This window comes from Balaenoptera acutorostrata, chromosome 9 (assembly GCF_949987535.1).
Source record: "Balaenoptera acutorostrata chromosome 9, mBalAcu1.1, whole genome shotgun sequence".
Lineage (NCBI taxonomy): Eukaryota > Metazoa > Chordata > Mammalia > Artiodactyla > Balaenopteridae > Balaenoptera > Balaenoptera acutorostrata.
The window spans coordinates 104,469,076-104,489,605 of NC_080072.1; the positions used below are offsets into that span (position 1 = coordinate 104,469,076).

At 51.5% G+C, this 20,530-nt stretch overlaps 1 protein-coding gene and 1 long non-coding RNA gene across 5 annotated transcripts in view; one reads left to right on the forward strand and one right to left on the reverse strand.

Moving 5' to 3' along the window:
* The window catches only part of PKNOX2 (PBX/knotted 1 homeobox 2), a 259,497-nt gene that overhangs the window by 223,401 nt on the left and 15,566 nt on the right, over positions 1-20,530 (forward strand). For 3 of the 4 annotated variants that reach the window (XM_057553006.1, XM_057553005.1, XM_057553007.1), the window contains 4 exons: positions 3,673-3,861; positions 15,765-15,894; positions 16,340-16,437; positions 17,274-17,393. In XM_057553006.1, coding sequence (XP_057408989.1) covers positions 3,673-3,861; positions 15,765-15,894; positions 16,340-16,437; positions 17,274-17,393 — 537 coding nt within the window. The remainder of the gene's footprint in view (positions 1-3,672; positions 3,862-15,764; positions 15,895-16,339; positions 16,438-17,273; positions 17,394-20,530) is intronic. The other variant, XM_057553008.1, reaches the window with a different exon arrangement.
* Positions 351-10,797, reverse strand: LOC130708848 (uncharacterized). The gene is made up of 3 exons (XR_009009267.1): positions 10,489-10,797; positions 3,860-3,940; positions 351-2,415 (listed from the first exon to the last, which is right to left on the reverse strand). It is a non-coding gene; the product is annotated as an uncharacterized LOC130708848 (long non-coding RNA).

Sequence of the window (20,530 nt, forward strand, 5' to 3'; positions counted from 1 at the left end):
AAGCCACTTTCTCCCTAATCCACGCACCCTATCAACTGCCATTTTCTCTGTGTAAATCCTGAGATCCCTAGTTGCCGGTGAAGCAACACAGGCAACCTGGCTTCATGTCCCAGCTTTGTCGCCGACTGTGTGACGTTAAGCAAGTAAACTTCTACCTCTGGCCTTCATTGCCTTCAACTGTAAAATATGGGCAATAATGGTACCTACTTGCAGAGGTGGTTATGTGAAATAAATCAGGCATGTGATGGGTTTAACACAGTCCCTGAGACGTAGTAAGAATAAGAAATGTTTGGGTATTGTTATCCATCAATCAGTCAATGAGTATTTATTAAACACCATATACTGTCAAGTAGAAAATTTAGGCAAGAGCAAATAATTTATTCAGTGCCCAACTCCATCTTTTGGTCCAAGTAATCTGGACGAAAGTCACTCTTCTCCTCTTTGCCTGGGACGACACAGTCTCCTTCAGTCTCAGCCCCACGGAGGGGGCACCCCCTGAGGACAAGACCCTGTGACTGAGCCCTGCTTGAAAACACACAATTGTTGGTTTCTGTCTTTGAGTGACACTCCGTCTCATTCAGTACTCAGAGCCTTTAATTAGTCAAGCACAATCCCTTCCCATCAGACAATCCAAATGCCAACCTGGGGGCTCCTCAGTTGCTCCCCACTTGAAATGCAGATGAAGCTCAGAGCGGGTGTGGCCCTGGCTTCTAGCCACACAGCTCGACACACCTGATAGGATTCTCTGGGAGCGATGCCCATCCTTGTTTTCCTGGGCATCAAAATGCTGGCCAAAAGCTAGGAGGGTGGGGTTTTCCTGGGCATCAAAATGCTGGCCAAAAGCTAGGAGGGTGGGATTTTCCTGGGCATCAAAATGCTGGCCAAAAGCTAAGAGGGATGCCTATATATTGCTTATGTCAACATAAAAGGTCTCCAAGGCGAGCCCCACTTTTTTTGTTTGTTTGTTTTTTACTTTGTGTTTTGATAGAACTGTAGATTCACATGCAGTTGTAAGAATTAATACAGAGAAGTCCTGATCCCCTTCTTGCATGACTAGAGTACAATTTGACAACCAGGAAATTACAATGGTATGATCCACCAACCTTATTCAGATTTCACCAGTTTTACATGCAGCCGTGTGTGTGTGTGTGTGTGTGTGTGTTTACTTCTGTGCCATTTTATCACATGTGTAGATTCATGGAAACACTGTGGTAGTCAAGATACAGGGCAGTTCCTCCCTCTCTCCCCCACCACATCCCTTGGCAACCACTATTCTGTTCTCCATCTCTAAAATTTAGTCATTTCAAGAATGTTATATAAATGACATCGTACAGTATGTAACCTTCTGAGACTGGCTTTTTCTTTTCTGCTCAGCATAATTCCCTTTAAATCCATCCAAGTAGTTGAGTGTATCAGTAGTTTGTTCCTTTTTATTGCCTAGTACTATTTCGTGATATGGATGTACCATAGTTTCTTTATCCATTCACCCGTTGATGTGTATTTTGGTTGTTTCCAGTTTTGGGCTATTAGAATAAGGTTGTTTGGAATATTCACATACAGGTTTTGGGTGAGCAGATGTTTTTATTTTTCTGGGATAAATGCCCAAGAGTGCAATTGCTGAGCTGGATGGTATATTCAGTTTCATAAGAAACTGTTCTGCTGTTTTTCAGAGTGGCTGGACCACTTTTCATACCCGCCAGCAATATATGAGTGGTCCCGTTTCTAATTCCTTGCCAGCATTTGGTGTTACCTCTATTTTTAATGTTAACTATTCTGATAGGTGTGTAGTGATATCTCATTGTGGTTTTAATTTGCATTTCCCTGATGGCTAATGACATTGAACATCTTTTCATGTGATTATTTACCATGTATATATACTCTTCAGTGAAATGTCTGATGTTGTCTTTTGCCCAAGTTCTAATTGGATTGCTTGTTATTTCACTGGCTAGTTTTGAGAGCTCTTTATATATTCTAGACATACGTCCTTTGTCAGATATGTGGTTTGCAGATATTTTCTCCCAGTCTGTAGTTTATCTTTTCATCTTCTTCACAGGGTCTTTTGAAGAGCAAACATTTTACATTTTGATGAGGTCCAATTCATCAAGTTTTCCTTTTCTGGGTCATGTTTTTGGTGTCAAGTCTAAGACCTCTTTGCCTAGCCCTAGGTCCTGATGATTTTCTCCTGGGTTTTTTTTTTTTTTTTCTAAAAATTTTATAGTTGTATGTCTTACATTTCAGTCTTTGATCCATTTGAGTTAATTTTTGTATAAGACGTGAGATTTAAATCAAGGTTCACTGTTTTGCTTGTGGATATCCAATTGCTCCAACACCTTTTTTGAAAAGCAATTTGGCCATATTTATCATGAGCCAAAAGTATGTCCATAGCTTTTTTTCTGTCACTTCTGGGACCTTGTCCTAAGGAAATAATGCAGAAACACGAATAAGCTATAAGGTTGGAAGATAAGTCACTGTAACATTTTTTTAAATAAAATTTAAAAATTGGAATTAACCTAAATGCCCAACCATAAGGAATTGGCTAAGTGTGGCACACACATGGAATGATATGCAGCAATTTAAAATGTATTTACTCAATAACTTTCACCCATTCAACAAATATTTACTCAGTATCCACTTGTGTTAGTAACGAGGATAATGGGGTGAGCAAATTAGCCACCACCCCTCTCTTCTAGAAGCTTGCAGTCTAGACGGGAGAATAGAGGAAACATTCCTGCCACTTAGAAAAATACATTTGGTAAACTAAGGGGAAAAACAGGAAGGAAAATTGTACATACAAGGTGATTGAATCTATGTTGAAATACACGTATGCGAAAAAGAACAAAAAAATCGTCATTCTTTTTAGGGTGATTAGATCAAGGGCAGTCTTTTTCATCCTCTGTTTTCCATACCTTCCATAGCACCTTCTTTTTATAATAATAACAACGATAAAGGGAAAAGCCTCGACTGAGAAATAGCTTCTTGCCTTGAAAAGGTTAGGAACATCCACTTGAAGAGGCGGCAGACACACGTACCAAAGGGTACGGAAAAGGCCACTGCACCCAGCTAAGTCATGCTGGATGATGCGGTCAGTCAACATGTATTGATGGGGTGTCTGCTAGGTGACTGGCATCACATGAGGTACTCAGAATACGTGTTTAAGAATAGCCAGTCCCTGACCTCTTGGGGCTCTTGCAAAGAGCTCTGATCTCGGTCTTCCTTGTGCCTGTTCAAGGCCTCACACTTTGCAGCTCACGCCTTCCCTCAGATGCTCCTCTCCACAAAACTGTACAGTTGTCAGGGAGCGCGTAATGGTCCCCATTTGTCAGACAATGAGGCGCGGAGAGCTTAAGCACTTGGCCAAGGCCACACAGACTGTAAATGGCAGGCAGGGGGCTTGAGACCTGGCCTTCTAACCTCTAAGGACAGTGCTGTTCTCAGAATACCACACCTGCCTCAAGAACAGCTGTGATAAGTGAACTCAAAGCAAGGAAACAGTTGGCAGCTACCCACAAGGAGAATTTAAATCCTGCGGTGGAAAGCGTATGTCCCTAGGGCGAGCATGGGCTCCTCTCTGTCCGTGTGCTTGGGACTTGGTGGTGGTGGGGGGGGGGGGGTCAAGGCAGTGAGGGGACTGGGATCCAGACACCTGGGCTCACCTCTCCTCCCCCTCCACAGATGGTGAAGGCAATCCAGGTCCTGAGAATCCACCTGCTGGAGCTGGAGAAAGTCAATGAACTCTGCAAGGACTTTTGTAACCGTTACATCACCTGCCTCAAAACCAAGATGCACAGTGATAACCTGCTCAGGAATGACCTCGGGGGGCCCTACTCCCCCAACCAGCCCTCCATAAACCTTCACTCACAGGTAACACACAGGGCTGGGTCCTGTCTCCTAGCCAGGCTCCTAAGCGAGGTGTCAGAACGTCTGAAGGTCCCGTGGAGACCTAGGAAAATGGTTTAGACTCACTGTATCCTTTCACCATGAGGTGAGAGGATCCTCTGATCCACTCCTCCTGCTCTTTTCAGGCAGCTCAGTCCCTTTTCACCCAGAGCTCAGCATGCCAGGGCATCAGTATTCCCCAGAAGATGACCAGATCTGAGAGGGACAATGTCCAAAGTGATTCCTGGCTTCCTGGTCCAAGATATCCCCAAAAATGAGCACGAGAGTTAAGGAGATGGAGAGCTTTGCAGGAGAATGAGGCGGGGACGGAACTGGGAGTGGACCCAGACATCCCAGCCTCACAGGCTTCTCAACGGGGGCTGTGGCTTGATGAGCTCTCTGTGTTTTGGGAAGGAGAGTGTGGGGAAAGTGGGCCTTCCCTGAATCCTGCCCACCTAATAGGAGACAACAGCTTCCCACGGGACAGCTTTTCCCCGATCATTCTCTAGTTGCTCACCCTGCCCTGGTACATCTGTCTCCCTGTGGTCCAGGGCCACTGTGTAAGTCACCTAAAGTCACCCCTCACAAGATTCACCTGCCACCTTCATCCTGGGAACTGGGAACTGTGAAAATGGTAGGGAATGGGCTCTCTCTCCAGGACAGAATATTTTCCCAAGACCTATAAACTAAGACAGCTTCCTGGTGATACCTTCCCAACTCACTGGTGTCTATGTAAGCCCTAGACTCACCACTTTCTTCTTCTCCCACTGAGCTCTTGAGTCCAGGACAGACACATGGAGGGTCCCCCAGGAGGTTTGCACTAGCCTCTGCCCATGAGACAATCAGGCTTGGGGATACCGGTAAACTTTCTAAGAATGCTTGGTGAGAGGTGCTGGAAAGAATGCCAAAGAAAGGTGGTACCATTTTTATCCTTAAGTTTTAAGGATCGATACGTATAATCTATCTCTCTAGGTTGGTGGAGGCAGGGGAAAGGACATGGTGACCCCTAGAAGGCCAGCCATGCCTTGTACATTTTGATAGCAGGAATCGCATCGAACCCACCCCAGTGGGGTCTCTGTGGGACTCGATAGTGAGTACTGTATGGGACACGAGGCCGGAAGTTTATTTCCTCTTCCCATTGCTTGAAATCACCAAATCACTTTATTACAGATCTAAACTCAGCTGCCCAGGCTTCTGCTTGCTAATATTCTCTTGAAATAGACTCATTCCTTCAGAGTCTTATTGTACTTTCCCTTATGATCAAAATTAGCAAGAAACTTGCATAAAAGAGGACAATAATTGCTCAACGAGCGTCTCGTTTGTAATTTATTAGTTTCTATTATTGTGGGTTACCATGGCGATGCTGCCGCAGCCCCAGTGATGGGAGAGATACAAGATAGGAGCCAAGGAGGCTGTGAGGCCTCACCAAATGGAGATGCACATTTTTATCAGTAATTTTCATGAAAATAATAAGTGAGGAGTTAATGAGATGGAAAGCCATCCTGTGGCTATTGTGAATTTGTTTTAAGTGTTGATCTAATTAGAATGCATCAGTCAGGAAAAGTAATGAGGATTTAGTGCCTCACAGAGATGTGAGGATCATATCAGAAAATTAGCACAAGTCTTTGGAAATAATCAGGTCCTTGGAGAGGCACTGGGTTTCCCCTCCTGGGCCCTCCAACCCCAGCTCGAGCTCTGGCATCGGGGGTGTACCAGGGCAGTGGGAGAAGAAAGGAGGGCCAGAGGGCTTTGCAGCCACAGTGGCCCCCTCAGGCTTGGGGGTCCCCGGGCCGACAACTTCGTGTGCAGAAAGCAGGGTCACCAGAGACGTGGGTTAGAAGAGAAGGATAACGTGGGCTCTGGGTGAGCCAGGCCTCGGAGATGCTATCTGCAAAAATCAGTCCTCCTGGGGAATCCCTGCATTCAGTGCCTCTGAACTTAGAGGAGAGAGGAAGGAAATTTGATTCCTATTACCATAAACATCCCATCTGTGCCTGACAGTGAAGCTGGCCCTGGGGTGACCACTGCAGAAAGGCCTCTGATCCGCTTAGAAAGAGGAACTCAGACAATCAGACACAAACAAAGACACCAAGAAAGAGAGGAGAAGACACTTAGCGAGGTGGTCCCATTTGCTGCTTCTCAGATTTGTCCCTTCATTTCCTCTCACTGGCCCCACCTACTTGTTCAGGCTTCAGTGGGTAAATAAGGTAATTATACACGAGCTGCTGTCATAGCTTCCTAACCTGCTCTTCTGTCTTCTCTGGCTACCTCGCAGCCCTCCTACACACACACACACACACACACACACACACACACACACACACACAAATTCACATATGCACACCTCTTAACCTTCTGCTGCTAGCTTTATCTTCTAAAGCTCTTTTCAAGCCATTCTCCTGCTCGAAAACCCCAATCGCCCCCCAGAGTTTTCACATCCTTTCACTTGACATTTGATGCCCTCGTAGGTCACTATTTTTCCACGCCTGTGTGTTTGGGTGATGACCGCACACCTCTGCAGGACCAAACCCAGCCTCTTCCCCAAGGGCAATAATAAGGCTGCTCTCTCCATGGAGGTCTCCCTGACACCCCACCCCTAAGCATGGACTTTTCTTTCTCTCAACTAACTCCTGGGCACGGTGGGCCATTTACATGGTAAATATCCCATGTGACTTTACGTTTTCCTCTCCTGGTGAGTGATAGGCAGCCAGTAAATATCTGTTGCAAGAAGTAATATGATGAGAAAGATAGAGAGAAATCAAGGGAGGCAAGAGGAAGGCAAAGGAGGAAAGGAAAAGTAGGGAGAAAGACAAAGGGAAAGAAAGACAAATATCAATGGTTTGAGAGGGAGGTACGGAGAGGCTGAAGAACTAGAGGAAAAGAACAACAAAGACAAAGAGACACAGACCGAGGAAGAGGAGAGTGGGGCTGAAGACAGGCAGAGGCAGAAAGGAGTTGGAAAGAGAGATGGCGGCAGTAGTGGGGGGAGGGGGAGGGGGTGGGGGTCAGTGCAGCGTCCCAGGCGTGTGTCGGGGAGAAGGTGAGCAAGATGTGCTCTGCGCTGCCCCGTCCACATCCCCAGGTCAGGCTCCCATCTCTGCCTCGCCAAGGTGGGCGCGGGCTGGCCTGGGCCTTCCCGGGAAGGAGAGACCCTCGGGGCCAAGAGACTCAGTGCAGGAGGCAGGCCTGCCTGGGGTCCGGGCGTGGGAGCCAGCTCGGCAGAGGAGAGAGGAGGAGCGTGGGTGCGTGCGTGTGTGTGTGTGTGTGTGTGTGTGTGTCTGTGCACACATTCGTCATGGTTCGACCTTAATCCCCCCCAGCCTGAAATAGCCACGACGAGCGCCAGCCTGGCCTGGGGAGGGGTGTCTCCCCTCTGGAACTTGATCCTCAGGATCAACATTCCAGCCGCCTGCCAGCTTTGTTGCAAACTGCTGGCTCATGGTTTTGCCTGTGTGCTAATCATTCAGCCTTGTGTTGCAAAGTGGGAGATGTTTTTTTATTCAAATTGGTCCCCCTCTCTCAGATGCCATACTGTGTCCCCATCCAGCTCTGTGAGGTCCGGGCATACTCCCCGCTTAGCCTCCCCTTTCTATGTGTGAGCTTTCTCCTAGGGGGTGGAAGGGGGTTCGGAGCGGGGGTGACTGCTTTCAGCAAGCAGGAAAGCTAAACCGGGGTTTCCAAGGACTTGGGCCACAGCCTGTCCTTTCCCCTCTGGAGGAGGCCACCCTGCCCTGCCTGCACCTAATGACACCCAGGATTCTTACTCGGCAGAACCCAGGCTTCCTGTGGGGGCAGATCCTCAGTGAAGAAGCCCTTCCTTGATGTCACCAAATAAACCATTCCACTGGAGAGACCCTCATGCCCCCCGCCCCAAGCATTAGTTTGACCTCTTTCCCCGTGGAGAGTAAACCTCAGCTCTGTTCCAGTGCAGATCAGGCAGAGCCACAGTTCTCATTCATTTGCCGAGCATTTAGGGGAAGCATACATTTACTGTATGCACCGTGCTAGGTCCTGGGAGAACACAGGGAATTGTCCGTGATGAGTGCCCAATCTCAGTGGGAGGGAGCTGGAGTCACACCCAAGGATCTAGATAAATCATGTGAGCACAGAGTGCTCGGGGGCAAGGGGACCCTGAGGAAGGGCAGGAAGGCAGCCACCGGAAGGGGTCTGGATTGAGCAAAGCATGTGTATGGCCTGAGGTTGCCCAGTCACCACTCAGCATACTTCTTCCTCGCCGGGGAAAGCCCAGGCCCCAGCCTGCACGCCCTCATGGCCAGGATCTGTTCCTGCCCAGAGACAGGAAGAGCAAACCTCTGTAAGGATCAGATAGATAGGCCAGCAGGAGGACTTTCAAATCCTATTGTGATTGGAGAAGCTGTAGATTCACTGGCCCTGGGAGGACTTCCTAGAGAAGGGGGCAATTCAGGCAAGCTTGGGGGAGTGGAGGGCGGTTAGCAGACTACCTGGGAGCTCTCAGTGCGAATGTTCCCAGGGTAGAGAGAAGTCTGGAGAAGGTAAAGAACAGAGAGAGCCTTTCACAGTCCCTGCAGAGAAGGGGCCGGGGTATGGGGGGAACATCAGTCACTCATGCCACGTGCATCTGTTCAAGCACCTACTGAGCTTGCTGGGCTCCAAGGGCATGAAAACCACTGCGACACAATCTCTAACTGCGAACGTAATGATGGAGCATCTTGCAGCCAAATTTGTGGGAGGTTATGCTTTGAGTCTGATCACCACAGCCAATTGCCAAAGACTTTAAAGGCAGTGGAGAATGTAGGCAACGGGGTAAGGATTGGAGACGCGTTGGAGACAAATGAACTGACTCGCCACCTCTTGAGCTGCTCAAGGAAGAACTGGCAGAGAAAGGGGAGAACGTCCACGTTTATTGAGCTCCCTGGTCCCAAGCACTCTGGGTACCAGGTGCTTGACATAGATTATCTTGCTTATGCCTCACAACCAGCCTGCAAGGTGCACATTATTTTATCCATTTTACACCCAAGGAAAGGGAAACTCAGAGCAGTGAAGTCGCTGGTTCAAGGTCACACACCTAATAAGCAGCAGAGTCAGGGATGAGTCTATTTTCATTTACTAGATCCTTTTACTTTTTCTGTGACACGTAGGAAGGAGAACCAAAGGTCCTGGGCCCTGGGTGGGGAAGCATGACCCTACCTAGCTGTAGATCAGGGATTCAGAGACCAGTGAGTGAGAAACCAATTGCTGGGAAGCAAGAATTTGGATTTGCTAATAGATTGAAAGTAGGGAAGGGAGAGGCCACAGAGTAAGCACGGTTCTGAGATTCCGGGCTCAGCCGACCAGATGTAACTTTGCAGCTGTGCTACTCTCCAGAAAAATAGGAAGGTCGCTAATCAGTACATCCTCACCTGGGGAAGGGGAAACTTACCTATTGACCCACAGAGTTTGCATTTTCAACATTAGCCGGAGGCCAAGGGGGTGGGAAGCCAGCACCTCAGCCCAGCCCCTGGAAGCTCTGCCCCGTGGTGGCCGAGCTGGGGGTGGTGACCCACCCTGCAAGGTCGCTGCTGAGATGAAAAGGGGACACCCCCAGACCCAAGTGACAGGAAGCTGAGTTCCGGGAGTTCCACTGCCTTCCTCCTTTATGGGCGTTAAGGCTGTCCCTCCTGGGTTCCTAGCCCCCCGGCCTCCGCTCAGGGGCCAGGACCCCAAGAGGGCGGCCCTGCCAGGCTCAGAAACCTGAGCGCCTCCCTCTTTCTCAGGGAATGTTCCTTAAGAGCAGCAGCTGCTGCCGTTCCCTTGAGACGAAAGCTCCCAACTGGAGTGGAACAGGAACAGGATTAGGTGGCTTGTTTACATGTGATTGGCTTCCCGGGTTTGGGAACCCAGCTTTTCCCAGCCTGAGACAGCACGCTGGCTCTGCCAGAACTGGAGGGACGCGGCCAAGAACACGGTGTCTGGGGACATCGGCAACGTCCCTGCCCCCCGAAGGCACACGCTCACCCCGTTCCAGGCAGAAACCCACTCAGGCTACCCATCTGCTGAGCGTCTATCGTGCACCCAACGCTGTGCTAGGCAGTTTGGGGGAATTCAAAGAAAGACCTCTCTTTCCCTCAAAAACTCTGCAACCAAGCAGGGGGAGGTGACATGCGCATGAGCGAGAACCCTTGTGCTGCGTGCCCGGCATATCAGGCTGACAGGAAGCATTAAAGGAGTCAAGAGGATGGGCCGAGGGCTTGCCCGGGTGGGTCAAGACAAGCTCTCCAGCAGACCAGCTCCCCACCCCAGTCTAGGCAAATTAGCAACAAACCCGCCCTCCTGGGAGGCTTGGGAGGCTTTGGGGAGGATGGTCTGGGCTGGTGGATCAGCAGAGACCCCTAGTGGCCTGGTGGTGGATGGCAGGCAGCTGCGGCGCCCGCTCCCGCTGCCCCCCACTCCCTCCGCCCACTCACAGTACATCCCAGGGAATGGCGTTGGTTTTTCTAAAATTCCCAACTGGAAGGGCCTTCGCAAGGGCATCCAGTTCACTCCCCTGTCTCACAGGCATCCTAGTACAATAAAAATTACAGCTATTTCAAAATAACTTAAAGGAAAGCTTTTCTAATCAGTCCTTTCCTTCACTCCTTCATTTCTTCTTACCATCGTGGTTTCTTCCAGGAGTTTCTTCCTTGAGTGGAAATTAAGTCTTCCCACGCAGCATAAGCCCTTTCGCTGTTAACAGTGAAGAAAGATGGCTCGAGGGGCTGACACAGCTCCACCTGGGCTGACATCAGACCATCATGTCAGAGTTCACAGTCATTGCCAGTTCATTTGTTCCCCGCCGTCTCCACCCTCCACTTCCAAAAGTAATTGCAGAGCCTTTCACTTTTTCTTAGTAAGGGCTTCCTTTTGAACAAGTCATCTTTCTTTGTTCCAAAAATGAAATGTGGAGTAAAACTCACCCAGTGACCACTGTGGTTCAGAAAGAATGACTGAGGCCCCAGGAAGCCAGGGCCTGGAAGCTGGCCCACGGGTGGTGTCCAGGAGTGCAAGCTCTCAGCCGTCCTAAAGCAGCTCCCCTACCTTGCTCTGCCCCTCCCGAGAGGCTCTTGGCCTCTCTGTGTCTCTGGGAAACAGCACACAAGGAGCAGGAGGGGGATGAGGTCTGTGGAGCCCAGCTCGTTGATTTCCACCTGACTTCCTGGTCACCTGGTCCATGCCCTAAAAGATGTCATTGCTGGGGAACTCTAAGTTTTCAGTTTTTTGGCCCATTTCCTACTAGAAAGTAAGAGACTGCATGCTCCCCAGCCCGATGGAACGGCTCCACCAGAGGAGCCGGTAAAGTGCCCATGATTCCCAGCCTTCTGGCAGTTTCCAGAGGCTTGCGGACACCACTGTCATGCTTCTGATCATGGCAAAGAATTCCTGGGCTGGACAACCAGCTTTCAGCCCCTGGTTCCTGGACAACTCAAGCAGGCATGTGAGTCTCCGGATGTTGAAATGTCACTGAAACTACCAAATGTGCTTCTAGCCTCTTCATGAGGCCAAGGATCCTGGCAGGAAACAGCTCTGTGTGGGTCTGTCTAGAGCACCATCTACCTGGTTTGGAGTCTGTTGAGACCCAGGAGGAAGCTGTCGAGAAGATAATAACACTGTGTGCTTAGCCAACGTCTTCTCCCCAGGGGGCTCCCACTGCCGCTGTAGAAGCTCCTTCCTCAGAAAAGACCGGTACACGGTCTCCAGAGACGCAGCCCCATTGTCTCCATAGAGACAAGGTTCTAGCGGGCTGGAGACTAAGGCGTAACCAGAAATAGTTGCAAAGTCAAGTCACGGAGCTTGTCTGGGACAGAGACCGCAGCCTCGACTTCTGGGGCTTGGCCTTGCTCCAGGAACACCGAAGGCAGGGAGGCAGGAACGAAGGGGCATGTGTCAAGGCGTGACCACCACTGCTAGGCATGCAGCCCCGGATGAACCTCTGCTGTTGCTAAGTAAGGAACCCAAGAGGCCCTACGTGTCTAGGACAGGCTTTAAACCCTTTTTGTGCCATTCCCTAGTGGCGTGACTTTAGCCAAAGGAAGTGGGAAATGATTTATTGGGTGCCTAAATGTGCCAGGCACTGTGCTAACCTCGGAGCCTGGCTGTCGGACTCCAAAGCTCATCTCTCCATGGGAGCATCGGTGCCACGCTTGCAGCCGGAAGACCTGGGTTCGAGGCAGAGCTATGTGACTCAAGAAGGTCACTTCCATTCTCTGGACCTCAATTCCTCTTCGGGCAAATAGAATAATCTCTCCTCTGCTGCCCCCATAGGTAGTGGTGAGATTAAAATGAAATAGCACGGTGAAAGAATGCTCTCTGATATTCAGTGTGTATGATAAATAGGTAGTTTTCAGACCCATCTGATCTTTGGGACCATGTGAGGGAGGTTTTTAAAAAACACAGATTGCTGATGGTCTAATTCAATGGTCCTCAGAATCTGTGTCTTAAAAAACACCCCAGTGGGGACTTCCCTGGTATTCCAGTGGTAAAGAATCCGCTTTACAATGCAGGGGACACGGGTTCGATCCCTGGTCAGGGAACTAAGATCCCACGTGCCTCGGGGCAACTAAGCCCGTACGCCATAAGTATTGAGCTCGCGCGCCTCAACTAGAGAGCCCACACGCCACAAACTACAGAGCCCACATGCCCTGGAGCCCGCAGTCCACAACTAGAGAGAAGCCACCACAGCGAAGAGCTCGCGCACTGCAACGAGAGATTCCGCATGCCGCAACTAAGACCCGATGTAGCCAATAATAAGTGAAAACAGAAGAAAAGAAAACAAAAAAACACCCCAGTTCTCAGGCAGGTTTGTGAAACAGCTCATATTTACAAATGTAAGAGATGAATATCATTTCCCCAGACCTCAGGGATGCCAAGATTTTGCTTCCTCTCTTTGCCCCAGCTAAGATGGGGCCAGCCCAGGCCCTGCCCACGGTCTCTACCCATGAAGTTCTCCGTCCCATTCCTTTACTAATGTAACTTGGCCTCTTAGCACCTCCCAGCAAAGACCCAGAGTAGGAGGAGAGGGCAGGAAAGAGAAGGGTCTGAGCCAATGCATAAATTGCCTTTAGTTACCCAAACTGGGGAAGCTGGCATGGAGGCTAGCCAAGCCACAAGTCTGAGAACCAGCCAGAGTTTGAATAAGCCGGTGAAGTATCCAGGTGATAGCTCACCCTTTTGCCTCTGGCTAGTAAAAATGTGTTGGTTGAATCCCAAGACATACATCTTATATTTATTTTACTGGCTTTGCTTGTGTTTTTCTAACCTTGCTGGATATTTTTTCCAAGGGGTTGGGGGAGAAAGTCTGGGACAACTTTTTATGTTTGAAATTCCCAAATAGCCTTATTCAATGACGAGCACTGTGGCATGGGTGATTCCAAACCAGAGATTATTAAAAAGTCACTGCCATTAGTTTTAGGGTGAGTGGCATGGAGTGGATCCCGCCCCCCATTAAATTTACCTTCCATGTTTGCCTCAGCCTCACGTCATCTCAGTATTGCTTTACACCCTGGGAGAATGTTTGGCTGGGAGGTTGGGACGAGGGGAGCTCAGGCTTGGAGCAGACTCACAGCTGAAGAGTCAGGCTTCGAGGATTCCTGGGTGTTAGCACCGAGCCAGACACATCTTATAAGTGAGGGGACTGAGGCGTGAGGAGACTGAGACAAGAGGTGCTAATTCCCAATCCACCTTCATTCCTTGGGTGCCCACGCTGTCTCTGTACTTTCAGGTTTGGGCTGTTTTTATCTGCTCACTTGCCTTCAACAGCTGTTGAACCGCTGTGATTCCAGGAGCACCTTGCAGCCTAGTTCTTGGCATGGGGTGTGGGGCCAGTGTTTGTGGAGGAAGGAGGGCTGGGTTCTAGCCCTGTTGCTGCTACGCAGCTGGGGGACCGTGGGCAAGTCGCTTGGACGTCGAAGCCTCAGTTCCTTATCTGTACCTCAGGGAGCTGAAATACTCAGATTGTAAGGGCCCTTCCAGCTTCTAGGCTTCTGCAGGTCAGACTCAGCGTTACCCTGGAGCTGTACAAATGAGAAGGCCAAGAGTTCTGCTCAAAGAATAAACCTCGCCGGTGGGGAGGCCCTCACCGATCCCAGAAAGGAAAAGTCGAGGCAGGAGCCGCTCCCTCCCTTCCCCAAGGTCACAGCCGCAGAGGTGAGCCGAGTATGGGAGCGAGGCCTCCTCCCGCCCCACGCCCGCCGCCCCCCCCCCCCCCCCCGCGAGGAGCCAGATGGGAGGCCCGGGCGTGGAGGACGGTGAGCCAGACTCCTGCCCCGCTGCTGCTTATTTATAGCCCGTGCTCCTCCAGCCCTGGGCCGGACAGTACAGGAGGGTAGAAAAGGCAGCTCGGAGGAGATGCCAAGGGGGCTTAAGCAGCTGAATCGAATGAGACAATGAGACGTATAAGTCAGTACCGACTGCCTCTTCCTGGGAGAGGCTTGGCCAGCTTCCCGGGTGCCAGGGTCTGGGAGGTGACGCGCCCTGGCTGTCCCCTGGCCTTTGATGCCTCTCCTTTGTCTGTCGCTCCCTGTGTGCAGTCACTGGCTCCAGGTTTCCTCCAAGTGCACGTTTCTCCTCACTCCACACTCTAGACCTTCCTGCAGCCTGAAGGCCCAAGCTCCTCCTGGTCCTAAAACCAAAGCTAGGAAGCCAGGGGCCTCCTTTTCCCCCTATTTGCTTGGCCGTTTTCCTGCCTAATTCCTTACAGCTGGCCTTTTGGGCAGGTTACCCGGTTCAAGCCCTGTTTTTACACGTGGACCTGTGGTCGGGGGCACCAGAGGGTGGGCGCTAAGCGACCCTGGTGGGTCTCCTCAAGCTCGCTCCTCTACACCTCATTCGCGCCTGCCTTGCCGTCTCCAAACGAAGCCTGGAGACCCCGACCTCTCGCACCCAATTCCTTCCTCACAAACCCTCCCAAGCAGAGCAGAGCGCCCGGCTGCCGAGCAGGGAGGCCTTTCTGCCCTTCTTGGAGACGCACGGCCGAGCCTCCCTCCTGCCCCTCTACATCAAGTCTAAGCGGTATTAGCCCAGCTCTTAGGTGGCAATGATGAGGGTACCGGGGGGGAAGATGGTTTTCTTAGCTGCTTTGGATTGTCTGGGGGAAACGGGCAGGCAGTGACAGTGTGGGGCGGAGGGGACCCCCGTGGTGGGCTCTTTGTTGGGGGCCGGAGGGAGAGGAAGCAGCCGATGAAATGTGCCTGAGGCTGGCTGAGGGGAGGCTCATGTGAGATTCCTGGAAGACAGGTTATGAAGAGGCCAGGAGGCTACTTTTTATTATTATTTAGCAAATATTTTAGTAGCCATGATGTGTCAGGCCCTAAACTACGTGCTAAGGATACAAAGAGGATATGTTGGAGGCCACTTTGTGTGGATCTTGGTGTAATAAGTGCTGTGCTACAGGTACTGGGAAGCAAGGCCCTGGGGTGGGGGTGGGGCATCTGGAGACAACTGATGCAGGTGAAGCAGGGCTCTCAGCCCTGGCCTCGGGTTGGAATCACCTGCGGAGCTTTCAACACCCGCCCCCACCCCCACCAAAAGCCCTGGCCACACCCCTGACCAATTAAATTAGAATCGCCGGGGATGGAACCTAGTTACCAATATTGGAACTTGCAAAGTGAAGCCAAGGTGGGGACCACTGGTTTATGGGATAATTTATGTCTCAGGTTTGCAGGGGAATGGAATGGCTAAATGCATGACTATTGTTGGTTGGTTTTTTTTCAGATTGAGCCTGCTTATTCACACTTTCTAGGGAGCCATGAGAATTGCTTTCTGGATTTGGGTCTGGGAGGAGCAGGAAAAGGGAGGAGGGAAGGCAGGAAGGGGGAGGGGAGAGGAGAAATTTGGGGCTGTGGCATCTAAGCTTTAAGTGGCATTGTCACAAACCACGCCTCCCTTACTGCCAGGACCTCCTGCAGAATTCCCCCAGTTCCATGTCTGGAGTCTCCAATAACCCCCAGGGGATTGTGGTCCCAGCCTCAGCGCTCCAGCAGGGCAACATCGCCATGACAACTGTCAACTCACAAGTGGTGTCAGGTCTGTGCAGCGGATTGTGGGGAACACCCCTGGGAGGAGGCCGGGTGGCCCTGAGGGAATTCCAGGGTTGGGGGGCAGGGCACTGAACAAAACGTCCTAGGAAATGGGAGAGGTGCCCCCTGCCGAGGGAGGGGCTTCCAGCTGAGTTTCTTGACTAAAGTGTTCTGTAAGCTTATAGATGGTTAGCAAGACCTGATGGTGGTGGTTTGGAACAAATTTGGGTCAAAGTCTCATAAGCCCGTCAGAGACCCTTCCGCCAAACACACAGACAGACTCTATTCTCTGGACCCCATCCCCACCCCACCCCACCCCTCCTCCACAGGGGCTGAATGCCTCCAGAGTAGTGGGTGTTTACACGTGAGTGCCAAGGGCATTGGGAACCCTGCTTGCCCTCACTCCTACCCACCCCTATGGCAGGGGACTCCAAAAGTGGTTATCTCCTCAGGTGGAGCCTTATACCAGCCGGTTACCATGGTAACCTCCCAGGGTCAGGTGGTCACCCAAGCAATCCCCCAGGGAGCCATCCAGATCCAGAACACACAGGTGAGTGTGTGTGTACAGTGTAGGTGTGTGCACATGTGCATGGGTTTGGGGGAGGGCAACCGTACGCTTTACTGCCTGCTAGGCACTTTACACCAGTAACTCCTTACATCCTCATTATTCCTCTAAGGGGTATCATTACTCCCACTTGACAGAAAAGAAGGTGGGTGTTGGAAAGGTTTTATCAACTGGGATTTTGCTGCCTCTCGGGGTTACATCGAGGGATCCTGCACTTCCTATTGCTGGTCTACACTCCGAGCCACTCTGTAGCTCAGTGGGGTAGAGCGTACACAAGGGGGCCAGGGTGGTGAGAAGATCTGAAGTCAGAAGCCCGAGATCTGACATTAACTCTGCCATCTCGGATAAGTCACCTAACCTCTCTGAGCCTCTGAGTTTTTATCCATAGACGAGGGATTAACACCAGCTGCATACAGCCCCAGCAGCCTACAGAGCTGATGTGAGGGCTGACCACGGTAATGGATAGGAAAGCGCTGTGCAGACTCTAATGTACCCCAGGAACGCTACTAACTATTGGATGGTTTACGGCAAATCTCTCTCTCCTGTGCCCTTTGCATGACCCTGTTTCTTCTGTCTCCTCTCTCATCCCCTTCTCCCCCTCCCCATTTCCTCCTTCTCCTCCTTCTTCTCCTTCTTCCCTTCTCCCATTCTCCGAGAGAGAGGCTGGTGCTGGGTGACAGGAAAGGTAACCTCCCCCGGGCCCTCAGAATGAGTTGGGAAAGGGGATTGGCAGCGAGAGGCTGCCGTCACTATGGCAACAGGTCCCTAGCCGCTGGCCCGCCAGGCTGCTGATGCTGGTTTTTTCTCCACGTGCCCTGAAGGTTAACCTTGACCTCACCTCCCTCCTGGACAATGAGGATAAGAAGTCCAAGAGCAAACGAGGAGTCTTGCCCAAGCACGCCACCAATATAATGCGTTCTTGGCTCTTCCAGCATCTCATGGTGAGTGTGTGTGTGTCGGGGTGTGGAGCTGCAGCGTGGGGTACGAATAAGCCCTTGGGCACCAGTCCATCCTCCCTAGATCTGCAGAGGGCGTGGCCTCAACGAGAGGCCCTCTGATAAGTATACCATCTTCCAGAGGCCAGGGCAGAGGGAGGCTTAAATGGGACCTACAGCTGGGAGTTTCAGTGCTTGCGGCTGCTGCCTCAAAAAAGTGTGGCATCGATGAAGGAGTGGGGACAGACGCATTCTGGAGAGAACGAAGTACTGGGCAAGCGGACAGGGTGGTCTCAGGGACAGGGCGAGACTCCGTGGGAGCCGGGGCTGTGCTCACTGGTTCAGGGCCTCCCCCCACGGTCGGCCATGCTCACCCCTGCCCTCTCCCGTGGAAGAAAATGCTGATTCTCCACCAGGACTCTTCTGCTTCCCGAGTCCTCAGTGCTGGGAGAAGCAGAGGGTGTGCGTCTGTTTCCCTCTGATCAGAGGAGGCACAGGCTGGGGAGCCGTGGTTGAGCCCACCCCCCGGGGGAGCAGCCCAGGCCAAAATCCTGGCCTCACGTAACCAGCCGAGCTCAGAAACGCAGAGCAGCTGCTTTCATGAGCCTCTTTCGTAAAATGACGACGCAGCCTCAGATTTAAGTATAATGTGTATAAAGCACCTGCCGTGTGCACCTAACATGACGGTAGTTGTGTTTGTGTGCAGTGTAAGTTGCAGCAGACAGGCCTTGAATATCAGGAGTGACTTCAACGCTGCGACCTCCTAGTATCATTCAAGGGCTGGAGCAATAAAGAAAGCCAGTGACTCTGTCTGGGCTGAGTGTGTGTGTGTGTGTGTGTGTGTCTGGGGTGGGGAGGTAGATTCTTTGAACACAGGCAGGCTCCCAGTGGTCTGCAAGCTCTTGGCCTGGCACGAGTAATAGACACACAGACAGAAGACAAATACCAAGCTTGGGGCTGTAGATATATTGGTCGGAAAAGTGTGGGGAAGAATCAGGAGTTAGGGGGACTCTTTCTTCAGAGAAAAGGAGAGAAAGCCAGTGGATCGTGGGAACTAATTAATCAGTCAATTGTCAGCCCTTTATTTGAAATGGAAGTGCCTCCAAAAGCCAGGGCGCCCAGGCCCAGGTGGTCCTAGGATCTGGGGATCTTAGGATCTCCTGCCCCCCAGCAGATGGCCAGAACTGCTCTGAGGTGCTGGATGTGGCCTGAGCTCTGCGCCCCCCACTGGTATGTACACCCTCCCCGCCGACTCTGGGGAATGAGGACTCGGGGCCGCCCCAGCGTTTGCTGAGGAAGCACATCTTGAAGGCACCACCTTGGGAGCAAACAATAACCAAATTTGGAGAGAAAGCGCTGGAAGGCTGAGGGTTAAAGCGAGGAAAGGAGGTTGGAGAGACTCCTGGAGCCTAGTGATGAAGCCAGGCCCAGCCTCGGCCTCTTACTCTGACTCAGTATCTGGAGCTCGCGGTGGGGATGCCCGGGTCTCCTGCCTGTTCTCTCTTCCATGTTGTTGGAGAGCCAGAGGGCTCGGATGGACTTGGTGGCCCTGAGAGCCCAGTGTCTGTGCGAAGCTCCCAGCCCCAGCGCCGGGAAGAGGGCCTCTGTAGGGGAGGTTCTGTCTCTGTGCACTGACCTGTAACACCCAAGTTGGGGTCACCCAGGCTACCTCCCCGGCCCCAGCCATGGACCTAGAGGAGGCCATGTGTTATGCTGTGATGCTGTGTAACTGTAGGGCTGTGGGTTTGGTGAAAAGCTCATGGGCTTTTGAGGCAACCAAACCCAGCTTCACATCTAGGCTTTCCCTCTTCCTCTGTGATCTGGCCACACTCACCTCTTGTGGCAATCATGACGGAGCAGTGAAATGAGTGCAAAGACCCTAGCACACTGGGTCTTATTAAATGTTCGTTCCCTCCCTTCTCTTCCTTTCCCTACCCCCATCCTGTGCATGTTTGAAGACTGATGTGAACACACCTACAACCTTACTTCTGAGGGGAGAAAAGGCAAGTATAGGAGGGAGAGGAGCCTGGTGTCCAGGCCAGGGCCCCCCACTGACTCCTGTCACTTCCGGTGCCTCCCGCACCCGATGGCAACTCACCCCTGAGTTAGGTCTTCAGCCTGAGACGGAGGGTCACACTATGCATCCCTCCTCTGACCTTGGACTCAGTTCAAGTCCTGCCTCTCGCCCTGCCCTTCGCCCCCCGCCTGCCGAGCCCCCTCAATAGCTCAGGGTCTTTCCCTTCCACTCCACAGCCACCTCCAGCCGGACGTGGGAAGGCAGAGGAAGGTAGAGGCAGGGAAGAGAGGGTGTAGCAGCTGAGCACAAAGCAGAGGGGAAAGAAGGACCCAGGTCAGAGCTGCAGGAGGGACCTGGAACGATGACGGGGACCTGCTGAACAGCGTGAGTGAGGCCGTCACCCGCCCCGGGCCCTCTGCATCTCAGAGTGCACTCAGTGTGGATACTGTTGACAAAGCACTTGACATTGGCAAGTCCTCCCCCACTTAATGCCTTCCCCACAGAGGCCATGGAGAGAGGACAAGAGAGTGACCCGTGGGCCTTTAAAGTCAGAACTCAGAACTTCTGGAAGAGGGGGAGGAAGAAGATGGGGAGAAGTCCAGGCTCTAGGGACTTAGCATGACGCAGTTGTCCCCTGCAGGCCAAGGCTGGCTCCCCAGATACAGGTGGGCACACAATTCCCCTAAACCCCAGCTCAGGAAAAAGCCTGTGAAGGCTCTTGGTAACAGGACACAGTGGAAAGAAGACAGGCTTTCAAGCCAGACAGACAGGAGTATGAATTGAGGCCCTTCCACTAGCTGGGCAATCACTTTATTTCTTTGAAAAAGGAGATAATACCCATTTTCCATGGTTGAGAAAACTAAATGAGATAACTTATGTAAAGAGCCACGCCTGATACACAATCACACTCAAGAAATGTGAACTTTCTAGAACAGCAGACCAAGAGCAAGTTTTTGAGGCCAAGGCCCAACATCTGTGAAAGTTATTTAGAGGTGGATGGCTGATCTGTTGTTCTGATCTGTAATACCTCCTGATTCTCCCATCATTTGACCCTAAGAATACATTGACTAATACTGTTACTTACCTGTTCTGTGTGTATATGTGTGTGTCGAATCTACATGTTGTA